General features: G+C 38.8%; 1 protein-coding gene across 3 annotated transcripts in view; it reads right to left on the reverse strand.

Annotated features, from left to right (window-relative positions):
- Positions 1-12960, reverse strand: part of JAG2 (jagged canonical Notch ligand 2) — a 68394-nt gene that overhangs the window by 19831 nt on the left and 35603 nt on the right. For 2 of the 3 annotated variants that reach the window (XM_080593027.1, XM_080593026.1), the window contains exons 6-12: positions 5530-5660; positions 5027-5146; positions 2652-2765; positions 1983-2096; positions 1314-1427; positions 773-819; positions 320-493 (exon numbers count right to left, since the gene is read on the reverse strand). In XM_080593027.1, the coding sequence (XP_080449153.1) occupies positions 320-493; positions 773-819; positions 1314-1427; positions 1983-2096; positions 2652-2765; positions 5027-5146; positions 5530-5660 (814 nt within the window). The remainder of the gene's footprint in view (positions 1-319; positions 494-772; positions 820-1313; positions 1428-1982; positions 2097-2651; positions 2766-5026; positions 5147-5529; positions 5661-12960) is intronic. The other variant, XM_080593028.1, reaches the window with a different exon arrangement.

The following is a 12960-nucleotide window of genomic DNA, read 5'->3' on the forward strand; positions in this document are numbered from 1 at the left end:
TGTAACAAGAGGACAGCTCCTGAAGATTTGAAAATTTCAAAAAGTCTTTCAAGGTTAAGGAATACTTACAGCTTTAAAACATTTAGGAGATTCAACACCTATATGCATCAATTTAAAGTTTATCAAGCTGCACCTTCAAGTTTCTTAGGTACTGTGATAGCAATGAACAACGGGCTTGCTTATTGAGAGTGTCAAGTATCACCTACATCACTCAGTAATGCCTTAGGCCTTGCATTACTCTAATTTAAACCTGGAGTTACATTTCTTTCAAGAATTCAATCCATGAAGACTACTGCAGTAGTGTCACCACTGGCCTCACCTCACAGAAGACTCCTGAGAAGCCCTGTGCACACAGGCAAGTGAACCCATTCACTAGGTCTTTGCAGCGGCCTCCATTTTGGCACGGACTGCTTTCACACTCATTTGTTTCTATCTCACAGTTTTTTCCTGTGAAACCACGAGGGCATAAGCAATGGTAACCATTCACTTCATCCTACAAGGAGGAGAAAAGAACAAAAGTGGGTAGACTTGTTTATCGATAAAACTTGCACAGAAGAATTCAAGTTGTTTCTATATTCTGAATTTGTGAACAGCAGTAGCACCACAAAACCATTTTGTTAAAATTTTGTCAGCAGAGTCCGCAAGTGAAACACTAAGCTTCTGACATATCTTACCTTTCAGCCTTGTTTAGCCCATCTATAGGTGAAACTACAGAATTCATAACTAGTCAGAACAAAATTTATTTTCAACATGGTATGTAATCAAGAGTTACCTTACAAGTCCCTCCATGTTGACATTGTCCATGACAGTCATTAATATCTAAGGATAAAATAAGCAAGGTATTAGAATTTATAAGACTAAGCCCTAAAATACAAGTCTAGAATAAAAAAGCAGAACAAATGATTTTCAAAAAAGATGTTTCAATGTAAAGCAAGGACGCTTGACATCTTAAGACAGTCTTATTTTAAAGAATTTAGAACTCTGTAATAGAAGTTAAATCAACTGGTATTAGCTAATTTCATATCTAAAGTTTCAGCTAAAAAGTATTCAAAAGTGAACATGATATTCAGAATCAGGGGTGAGTAGTCTTGCTCTAGGAAGACAATTAGAGTTACATAAATTCAGTTTCATTTAAAAAACACCTATTACATTTCTAAATCTAATGGTACTTTCAATTTACTTCACTAGAAGTTAAGAAAATCCTGACAACTATTTTTCTCTTGTATAAGTATCTATACTACCATTGATTATTAGGCCTCTTTTAAGAGAATAAAACATCCTACATACAACATAAATACTAAAGAAATACTAACTGATATGACAATTTACTCCTGTCCATCCTGGAATGCAGTCACAGTAATATCCACCAATGAGATTTTTGCAAGAGTAAGCATTAACACAGGGTTTTCCCTCACACTCATTAGCATCTGTGAAAGAAGATAAAAGAAAGAAGAGAATAAAGAACAAACCCAGAAACAGATTACCGCAGCACCAAGCAGTTTCCATGCAATCCAAGCATCAGAAGCTCATCTTAAATACACTGGTAGGGCACTAAAGCTATTTACATACCCTAGGTTTTTTATGCACACTCATCTATAATAGCACATGCATGTTATCTTACTTTTCCCTTTGCCAAAACTCAAAAAGGTAATAAGTTAGTCAGGGCAAATCCCATCCTTGCCTCCATAAGCTGACAGTCACTTTCTGCCACCATTAAGTAGGAGCTACCATCACCAATGCTGTATTTTGAGACAGAGGAGTTATTGGGCACTCTAGAAGAGCTATTATAAACAAGCTTAATCTGGGATTTTTATAGTTACAGGTTCACTTGAAATTTTTTTTTTTTTAAGACCTAAAGAGGATCTAAGATATCAATAACAGCACACATCTTCAGTGCCTACTTCAATAACAATCATATCAAATAGAGCTGCTCATTATTTAATACTCTTCAGTGGCCTTCACTACAGAAGGTAGTTACTTACCTAGCTGACATGTTGCTCCAATCCACTGTTGTGGACATATACACTCAAATGCATTAACACCGTCAATACAGGTCCCTCCTTGAGCACAAGGGTTAGATGCGCATTCATCAATATCTGTGAAGTCAGAGCATGCCTTCCATTACATGGTTTAAAATTTGGCTTAACTTGGGTTTAAGTTATTTTGCAAAGGGAATGGGGATGGTGTACAAAAGCTTGGGAAGAGACTAACAGCTCTGACCTAATTTTTTACTTGGAAGATTCTCATCTTCTTAAAGTAAGATGAGAAAAGTCTATGTCCATGTTTATATATTGTAAAATGAACCCATTTTATTTTGCTTTAGTCTAGCTAAATAATTAGAAATTGTCCTAGAACCTTTGGCAACAGAGCGTTTCTTCATATGCATCTAAAAAAATTTAGAAGTAGGTAATATGATCTGGCAATACTTTTGATAACTTGCACTTCTAAACTGCATCAAATACATATTGATTTTCATACTGCAGGTCACACAGTACCTTTAATCTTTTCAGAGTCTCCCAATGCACAGCTGTTAAACGCCAGGGAAGGCAAAAGGCTACTGCCAAATTCCATACCCGCGGAGCACGATTACTAAGCAAGCTTTATCAGCCCTTCCAACCCAAGGGGTCAGCCACCAGTAAATGCATACCCACCAATAGCACATGTTGGTCCACTCCACCCCGATGGGCAGTGACACTTGAAGCCTGATGAAATTTCATGACAAATTCCACCATTAGCGCAGGGATTAGATACACAAGCATGCTCCGCTGGGAAGAAAGAGGGAAAAAAAATATTGCTATATACTCTTCCAATATCAAATAGGGAACTTACATGTTTCAAAAGTAAAGTTTGGAGCCTTCGTCTCCCACATACAGAGAGACTAATAGATTCACAGAATGAGACTGTAACAAGATTTTACTGAAGGTGCGTCATATTTTAAGTCTTAGGAAGCCTGAGGGTAGACAGGTTACCCGTACCTCTGTATCTAGCAGCTGGAGAATTCCCCATTAATCTACTGCTTCCAGCCACATGCTTCTTTCTACCTCCAGAGTGCTTCAGCACCTTTTTTTTTTTTAAGCTTCAGTGAGACAAAACAGATATGTTGCATGCAAGTCTGAACAGTAGTAACAGTTTAAGTATCAAAGGTCTGTTTAGCTTCATTCTAATATCCTTCCTTGGAAACAGCAAAGAGAGCTACTTGCTCTCTATAGGCCATGCTGCCTGCTGTTACTCCATGCAGGGCTGCCTAACACTTGCAGAAGCTGCAGCAAGTATCAATTGAGTTGTGAAAGGACAAGTATGCCATCACTTGATACTACTTCCTCTCAGAAGCCAAAGAAAAGCTTTTGGAAAGTGAAAAGCAATCCCTTTTTAGGTGAGACTTTCTAATTTTGATAGTAGTTCTGTTTTAAAGAGGCCCTTTTTTTTTTTTAGGTGTGTTATCTAACTCAAAATGAATTTATTTTGTCTTGGCTGTTACGTACTAGTGCCTAAAACAGCTCATAATCCAATCTACTGCTAATAATTAGTCTAGAACTTGTGAAACTTATCCCCACTTTATCACCACCCCCTCATCCAGAGAGCCAAGTTTCTTCTCTACAGCTTTCAGGGCAAGCTAAGACAGTATTTCATCTATCTTAGCCAAAAATTTGCAATGTGTTCCACCAGCTGAATCAAAATTCAAGTCTTGATAGCATCATAAATATCACACAGCAGTTTATAGAAGTTCAAATAAGATCTATATCCTGAGAAATGTGAAAACCTGATGATGATAATAAAATTTAGTGAACTTAAAGCCCAAACAGGTTAAGTGGAAGAAAAATTGTGTTGTTTCCATCTACACTTGTAATTAACAATAAAATTCACATGAGAAGACTAATACCACATTTTAAAAATAAAAAATAAAGGATTTAACAATCCATTGCAGCAAAAAAAAAAAAAGTAACTGTAGAACATCCAACTGAATACTGCAAGTGGAAAAAAGACTACCCAAAATTTTTCATTCTTTTCCAAACATGAAGTCTTTGAGTAAAATTAGAAAGATAAAGTTATGGTATTGCACACTTGTCCCTTTACCCAATCAAATACAGAGAAGTCAAAGAAAAGTCTTCAAATATCAGAACAGCCTACAGCACATAAAAATGTTGGGTTTTGCATGGAACACACACAGGTGTGCATGAAAGACAATGAGCTATCCCTGTAGCATCATGAGACAGGATGCAGTTTCACACTGGCAAAATATCTGTTGGATTGTAGTCAAGAAGGCACACTTCATCAGAATTACAGTTTAAATGTGTTCTTCCATTTTGGCAGTGGGAGCAGGGAAGACACTTATCCATTCATTTAGGCTATGCTCAAGGTGACTCTATAGAAGGGCTCAAGCACATTTCCATAGTGGTTAACATCTGCATTGTTAATCAAAATGTTAGAATTCTTTTAACATGGGATTTATAATGAGGTTTCAGTTAATCAAAAATGACAGTCAACACATTCAGACAGCTAAAAATTTGGCCAAAAACCCCACCACGCCACACCATAGTTAAAACTGAAATGCGCATCACTACTACTTTCCTCAGTCTGCAACTTGCATAAGATGCAGGTTTGCAAGCAAGTCAAAAGACAGGAAAAACATAGCAGGAAGGCAAGTGACAGAGAAAAGTACACCTCTAACCCATGTTCAGAAGACCACAGATCAATTTCATGTTTGGATTAAGTGAAGAAGCCAAGGGGAAGGAAACATTCTGAGTCTTTTCTAAATCCAACGGAGACCATGGCAGAATTTGTCATTTCTAGTGGGCTTTTTTGTTTTTGAATAGCCAGACTAAGACAAGATAGAGTTGGCATACAAGTTGCATGCCCTCATATTTCACATTTCCCCCCTTGGAAATAAAGCTAATTTTTGGAAGAGACAACAGTCCCTCCACTCCACAAAAAGCACAACAATGAACATATAAGAGTACCATCAGGCTAACTAGAGTATAGCTCTGAATAAAAACTGTTTCAGAACACGTGCAATATCCGGAATTACCAATTTCGCAGTTCTTTCCAGAGTAACCATCTGGGCAAGCACAGCGATATTCATCTGGTTCAGTATTCATACAGGTTCCACCGTTCAGGCAGGGATGGTGATTTCCACAATAATTCAGATCTGGACAGAGAAAAGCATCAATTAATAGGGTGACATCGATCTCAATATTATCATTTTAGTCCCTAGTCAGGTGTACAGATGCCCTTCTAGCTTGAACATCATTCACCCATATCATCCCCATACTCTATTAGCTAGGCTATCAGTTCATCACTAACAGGGAAGGATGAGCAGAAGAGAACTGCATAAGTTAGAGAAGTCCAGATCATTCTAAGACTTTTGTCTTGAGCTTCCTATACTTACAACATTTAGGTAACATCTGTCATAAAAGAATTAGGGACAGAAACACTCAGGTTGTGGCACACCAGCAGGAAAGAAATGGTTAATGAGTTATCAGTTAATCATGCAACTTTACTTTTTTTTTTTTGTAAATTAATGTTAAGTACCTTTGTTACAGAGCAGGCCACCCCAGTTGGTTTCACAATTACACTGCCATGGTTCATTACAGCTCCCATGAGCACAGCCTGGGTAGCGGACACACTCATCACAGAACTGTCCTTGCCAACCATAATGACACCTAAGATGTAAGTTCACATGTTAAAAGTTAGCAACATGATGCTTAATTATCAGCATTACAGGTATTTAGAACACTACACTTACCACTTACACTTACTCCTCAAGAACAAAGTCAGCTGTTCAATGTGCAACAGATCTTTTAATTTCTGCCATTTAGTAGGTACGTACTAGTCCTGTTGAAAACCTTTACTGGAACTCACCTTGCTCAACCACATTACACACCATGGCAACAAACCACACCAAGCACTACGCGTGCTGAGAACCATACGTAAATCTGTGTCCTTTCACAAGGAATCCCATGTTCTGAGTCATCTCACACTGAGACAGAACTGGTGATCAGCGTATAAAGAAGGATACAACTACTTTTCAAAAGAAGACTGTAGGCTTACGGAACCACATTAGATTATGTTGTCTGTAACAGTGCCCAGAATTATGCTAACAAAGCAACTGTTTATACTACAGGGAAAGTATTAAAGGCCTAGGTCTTTAGAAAACAGAAAAAAAAAATCAGGCTTTTTTTTTCCAAGTATGTTTCACACACATTCTAACCAAACAGAAATATTAAGACTACTCTGTTGGGCTAAAAAAGTATTTCTGCCTGTTCTTATAAAAGTGTTTCTTATAAACAGTTTGAAAGCCATATTAGCAACAAAAAGATGCATAAAAACACGTTGAATGGGAGCTGGGCACAGGCATGCCAGTGGTGATATGCCTGGCAGGGAAAAAGCATTAGAAACCTTTTTTCTTAAGAATACCTCACCTTTGTAACACCACCATGCTTCAAGAACCCTTCAAGAACCATAAAAAAATAGACAAGCTCTTAAGTCTTTTGGGTATAGGAAAAGAGAAGAGGAAAAACTAAGTCTTGGTTCCCTGTGAATCGTTCCACCATTTCAGTAAGCAGTATCAATCCCCAGAGGAATAGACCGGACTATGCTGGCAGCATATTAAATTTCTACTATTTACATAGGCAGAAGGAATCCCACTGCAGATCTTTGCAAGACAATTATTTTATTGCATAAAGCTCTAGAACTACTTTGAATTCTCAGTCCTGCCATCTCCTCCTCATTCACAACCCCAGAGTTGCAGGATCCATACGGGACAGCCTCAATCGTCCATGCAGCCCAGAGGCAGCCGACTGCCTCTTTACATTAAGCTTTCAGGAGAACATGCCTGGGAAACACACATACTTTAGAAGCAGTTTTCTTCTGCTGTATTAGCAGTAAGAGGAAACAAATACTGCTCCTGCTAAATTTGATCTCTTCCTTCCTTGTCAGGGACAGAAACGTCTTTTCAGGGGCTGGTAATAAACAATTAAAAAAAGCTCTAACTCACTTTACTGGCCCCAGCCCAAATCTGCATCCATGCCAAACCTGGCACTACTGCCAGTGATTCACCATGACTATCCCAGCCTGAGCCAACTCCCCACCCACATGTAACAAGCATTTTCAAGGGCTGAAAGACTGCATCACAAAGCAGATAATCATAACAACTCCATTTGTTTTCTATATCCAATAGATAACATTTCTTTGTTTAACACTGCACTGAAGATTAGGAGTGCAAAGAAAAATACAGCCACCTTCTTCAAACTTGAGAGCATTTTAAACACCTCCTTGAATTTGCAGGTATGTTTGACTCGACATTAGAATTGGTTCAGCAGTAAAGGATTGCTGCTTTTTCATGATACTCAGCATGAAGAATATGAAGGTTACTGTTAAAGTTACCACCGAGCCCAAGGGAAATCACTTCTACAAGCTAAAGGCAGTCCAATCAAAGGAACACAATGTTTACAAGTCAAAAGGTTACTATGTGGTAAGCTGATCAGCCTTCAGTTTACAAGGAAGAATAAATTAGGATTTCCTCTTGAACAGGAAGTCTGGTCGCATCCTACATTAGCAGGTGCTAGAACAGCTTTAATTTCACTTCCTTCTAATAAGATAACATTTAATAGATCTCAGCTCACTCAAAGCAAGATGGGATCAATAAAACGAAACCAATACAAAAGTAGGCACATTGCAATATGAGGTAAAGATCAAAGTCAAAACATGGCAGAAAAAATAGAAGCAAAAAAAGGCACAGATATAGAAGTAACAATACCTATTAAAAAACAGAATTCCTTTTCAAGTAATGACCACTTGTATAAAAAAACAAAGGAAACTGCTAGCACAGCTAATGGCAGGGTGAAGTTACTTCTTCCCCATCCATCCGCCTGTCCCTCCTCCCATCCCCTAACCCATATTGAGAACAACTTGTTGGAAGCTTCTGCAATCCTAACTTTTACACATCTGAATAGATAATAAAGCCAAATTTAGAGAACTTAAAGATTCCCATTGTACAATGGACAAAGAAAATCCTTACTGGAATCAAGATTCTACTTCCTTCGTCCTTCCCCTCTGCTGACTTCATCTGCTCCAACTCCTCTCCACAACCAAACGCAAAACAAAATCAGAAATTGCTTACTTAATCTTAGACTTTGCTGTCTATTAGCAGTACAACGCAGCTACCATAAATAGACTGTTACAGTTCAGTAACTTCCTGATGGAAGGCTGAAGCACAGGCATCTGCTCCCAGACCAAAGCCTCCCTTCAGGTCAGGATTAACACGGAGTGCAGTAGGAATAAGAGAAGAGTTGCTAGTCATCTTGAAGCTGAGAACTTGCAGAAAAGATCCTGACAGTTCTACAAATGTACTTCACAGCTTCCATTTTCCTTAGGTGAACGTCTGGTGGCAACAGAAAACAAGAATTTAAGTACAAGGCTGTGGACAGGGGAGGTGACAGGAGCTAACATTAGCAAGGCTTTGAGATAACAATTCAGTCTTCAGATTAGAGAAGCTGCAACCGCACAGGAAAAAGCGGTTTTTGTTGACAATTAGATAAAGCCACAGTAATTCAACTCATAGTATATATGCTTAGTTAAAAATAAGCAAGTGGGGCTTCAAACAGCTGAATTCCAGGATAAAGAAGGATCTTCTACAGTGCTTTTAAAGCAGTAAATTTCATTATCAAGAAATCCCACAGAAGCACGTGTCACTATGCACAGTTCAATGATGCATAAGTACTTATAGGCTAAGAAAAAGAAAAATATATTTTTTCCCTTTTTTCTGGGGCTATTAAAAAGCTAAACTGGTAAAATAGGAATCCCATAAAATAGGAATTGTCCTTACAGAATTATGCTTTTTATTTGTTCTTCTGAAACAGTTATAATTAAGAAAAGAACTGATACTGGTCCTTCTTTTCCTCTGAGCACATTTGTGTTAATTATATAGTAAGAGCTAGATTAAAATTGAGCATCTCTGAATCAGATGCCACAAGGTGTTCAGAAGATTCCATACTGCTGTATGCAAACCAGCATTAACAGTATTTATGAGCAATCTGGTTTACTGGTCTAATCAGACCTACTTTTGGCAGAAGGTGGGACTAGGGGACTCCAGAGTTTTTCTGCTCTCCACAATTTCATGATAATCCTCCCGTGGCAGTTACAGCAGCGATATGGAAAGGTGAAGTGATGTACCCAGCCCCTGATAGTCCAAAAAACAGTCCATCAGCACCTTGTATGATTCACTCTTTATCCAAAAAGAAGTCTGTTAAGTACCAAGAAGCCACAGTGCTCTCAACAGCCAACTTTATTCGTTCAGCTGTTTTATACCACCTTCATGCATGGTCTGTTCTCCCGGTTCGATCACTTCTATTATTTATTTGAGAGTCCTGGACTTTCTGCATGATGTTCACTTGAAAACATGCCTATCACAGGCTTCCTCCAATCACTAATCTACTCCAGCTAGCCTTATGAAAAAGCTTGTGATACATAAGAGGATATCTAAATTCTGTTCTACACCTGGCTACAGAGCTTTGCTGGCAACTAATATGTAAGTAGACCTACACCATCAACAGCACGAAAAGAAATCAAAACTACTTCTGAAGTCTAGGTCAAAGTACATAGCCCAAAAATAATAAATCCTCAGGAGGATATCCACAAAGTGGTACAAGCCTTTAATTACCACCTTACTGGTATCTTGCATATCCTATAAACATAGGAGGAAAAATCATTGTGACGTGATTTACACGTGTGTTTTTTTTTTAAACAGGCTTTTTGCAGGGAGCTTCTCCCACACATTTTAGAATCTGTGGCCAAAAACTGAACACAGGAAAATGAAGCAAAACAGTGACATTAAGAACAGAAGCAAAACGCATCATTTGGGGTGGGGGAAAAATAACCCTCTTAAATGGAAAACCACTGAATCTTCTGATGACGTGAACAGGATGATGTTGCATAGGCCAGAACAATAGCTTTATATTAGTTATTTACTTAAAATAACTATAAGAAAGTCTGTTTAATGCTTCAATAGATAGTTGCATAGCATGGAACAAGGCGGTCTGTTAGATGATCCTATAATTCTGAGCATCCAGATTCAGTATTATAGCCAGTATGGTACTCACTAGGATTTGGTAAAGCCACAGAAATGCATTCTCCCCTTTCCTGCCTTTGAAATAGACATGATAGTCAGTTCTGTGAACAGGAAAAGATGCTCATTAGTATACTCAAATCCTTCAGTTACCTGAAAGCTCAACTACTTTTACTCTCATTCCCAGAGCTCTTATTGGACCAAAAAATGCAAGCCTCTCTCTACAAATTTGTTTCTCCTATAATAAAGCCATTGAAAGCTAACATTCTTGCTCCAATACCTTACTTAGTTTTGTGAAGATGATGGAGGGGATGGTTCAACATTGTTTACCCAGAACACATGGGGAAGGCTGCTCAGTCAACTTGCAGTAAGTGGATCTAAGGGTGTGTCTACATTTGTGCTAGTTCCTATCACGAACATGCTTTTTCAGTGAACCACCCGATCATTCCTGTTGATGGTGTGTTGGTTCACATCACAGAGCTGTTTCGGAACAAAGGAACTGGATTCCTTTCAGGTTAAGCTAAGGTAACATAAGACAGTATGCCAGGAGCAAACCTCATGTCTTCCAGCTGCAAACACGTATTCAGTCCACTGGAACAGACTAGAGCTAGTCTGAAAGCAAAACTGAAGTGGTTTTAGCATGAATATCAGGTTCTTAACAATAAAGCTTTTGATCTACTGTTCTAATTTGTCTGCACTACCTGCTACCAGATAGGTTAAGATTGTACATGTTCATATTCCCTGAGCTCACTTGCTTTCTACTGGGAAGTAGTACTCATTGGAATATATTCTGTGCCTTTCTATCCACTACCTATTTAATGCACAGTGCAGAATGTGCCTCAGGTCCTTGACCAATTAAGACAAAAATGAATCCCATACTTTGTTCCTAACTTAATATGCTTATTTTTGAAATATTTGCCAGCACCCCCAGGAAGCTTAGAGAGAGGCGTAGTACAATCATACTGGCTATGGTAACAGGCACTTACTTATATGATGAGAGCAGCAATAGTAATAATTTTACAAATCCTTTGAAACTGGAAACCAAGATAAAGTATCTTGTGTGAAAGAGGAGATGGGAGCAGATGTTCAGGTACCAAGCCGACTCCTGCAGGAATAACAGCTACCAGCTCTTTAAGGATCATAGTCAGTCCAACACTGCAGGAACTGAAAAGGTCAGATGGTGTAGCAGCTAGCACACAGCTCAAACAAGACTTCTAGTTCACTGTTGAGATCGGCTTAGGAGATTTCTCACCAATGGATATTACATTGTGGAGCCACTGTGGAAGGAAGCCACATGGTTTCAGATCTGCTCTTGACAAGTCCTGGTTAGCCAGTAACTCATCTGTGAGCATTTTCTAGGTGTTTAGAAGTGGTAGAATTTTGAATCTGAGCTAACTAGCGTAGAAGTTCACGCTCTTAACTTCCTCCCCACCTTTAGAAGCAGTTTTTTTCCCAGTCCTCTAAGATCTCTTGCTAACTCTCTACAGAGTCCTTCAATAATGACCTGCTTCAAAATCCCCCACCAGACCTCTGTAACCAAGTACAAATTTACTAGAATCCATTTTTTTCTGTAGTTTAAGCAGAGCTCCTCAATATCACTGCTAACAGCATTATCCATCCAACTGTTATGAAAACACAAACAAGAGATTAGTGATATCAGTTGGCCTCCTACTCAAAAGGAAGGGAAGACTGAAAGCCTCTAACAATTAACAAAGGATCTCCAGAACACTATTACTCCAACACCTCAGGTAGTAGTAGCAGCTCATTTCGCAACTCAGGATTTTGTCCCTGCATGTCTTGAAGGAAAACACCGAAAGATAGTTGAGCCTGTTCTGGCCCTTACAGCAACAGATTAAGTGCACACAAACACTTGGGATGAGGTCCACAGCACCTGCAGAAACCTCTGGACACAGTAACCCAACCTCACAAGCAGGGCTAAAGTTGAATACAAGGACTACAGAAGGCATGGCGTGGGTTAGGACAGCAAGCTTGAGAAATCTTACATTCGCCCTACCAAAACAAGTACCGGATTCCATATAAACTAATAAATCACCAGCATTGTAAAGCCAAAATTTTACCACAAGTAGTTCAAAAGCAATTCTACAGTAAGACAGCCTAAAGTACAGAAGTTAAACAATTAATTTGCATCAGAAGTTTTAAAAGTTGTCTGCTTGCTTTGCCCAGCTTGCACAAATTCATTTTAGAGGACTGTCAACGATCTCAGCTCTCATTCATTCCAGTTAGCCTACATGTTCTGAAGAAGCTTTTGTATCACAGTTGCATGGAAAAAGATCTGCATTTCCCAGGACAACCTAGGGCCTACCGCAGTTCCAGAGATGCAGCTGAGCACAAGCAGAGCAGTTTTTGAGATCTGACCCCTTTTTGCTTCGAAGAGACATTTGAGTATTCAAAGACAAAAAGGAAAAGGAGAGAGGCTTCAGAAAATACACCATCCCAGCAGGAATATGACAATGTAGACCAGACATGAGGCATAACTGAACGTCTGCCAAGCCCATACCACTCTGGATCACAAGGAAGTAAAAGATTAAGCTGTTAAGCAGCCTACTGACAGTTTAAGAGTGGTACCAGTCAGCAGTTTTAATCAAGGAAGGAGATTGTCAATTTGTGGTTTCTCTATGTTCACTTTGATAATTTCCTAACATGATTGAGCCTAACCCAGTTATAAGTCATTAGATAACTTCGTTCTTCTTTAGATAGTTTAATACAGCACCTAAAATGATGCAAAAACATACATAAAGCATCAATTCTTTTAGCTTGGCAGTGCTGCTTCTTAAACAGTCTTTCCTAGTACTTTGGTCTGGTGAAGTCAACCAACCAACAAGACCATTTGGTCTCCCACTGCAGGCCAAAAAGTTCACAGCTGTCAAACACTGAAC

Source organism: Anser brachyrhynchus, assembly GCF_964034855.1.
Source record: "Anser brachyrhynchus genome assembly, chromosome: 5".
Classification (NCBI taxonomy): domain Eukaryota; kingdom Metazoa; phylum Chordata; class Aves; order Anseriformes; family Anatidae; genus Anser; species Anser brachyrhynchus.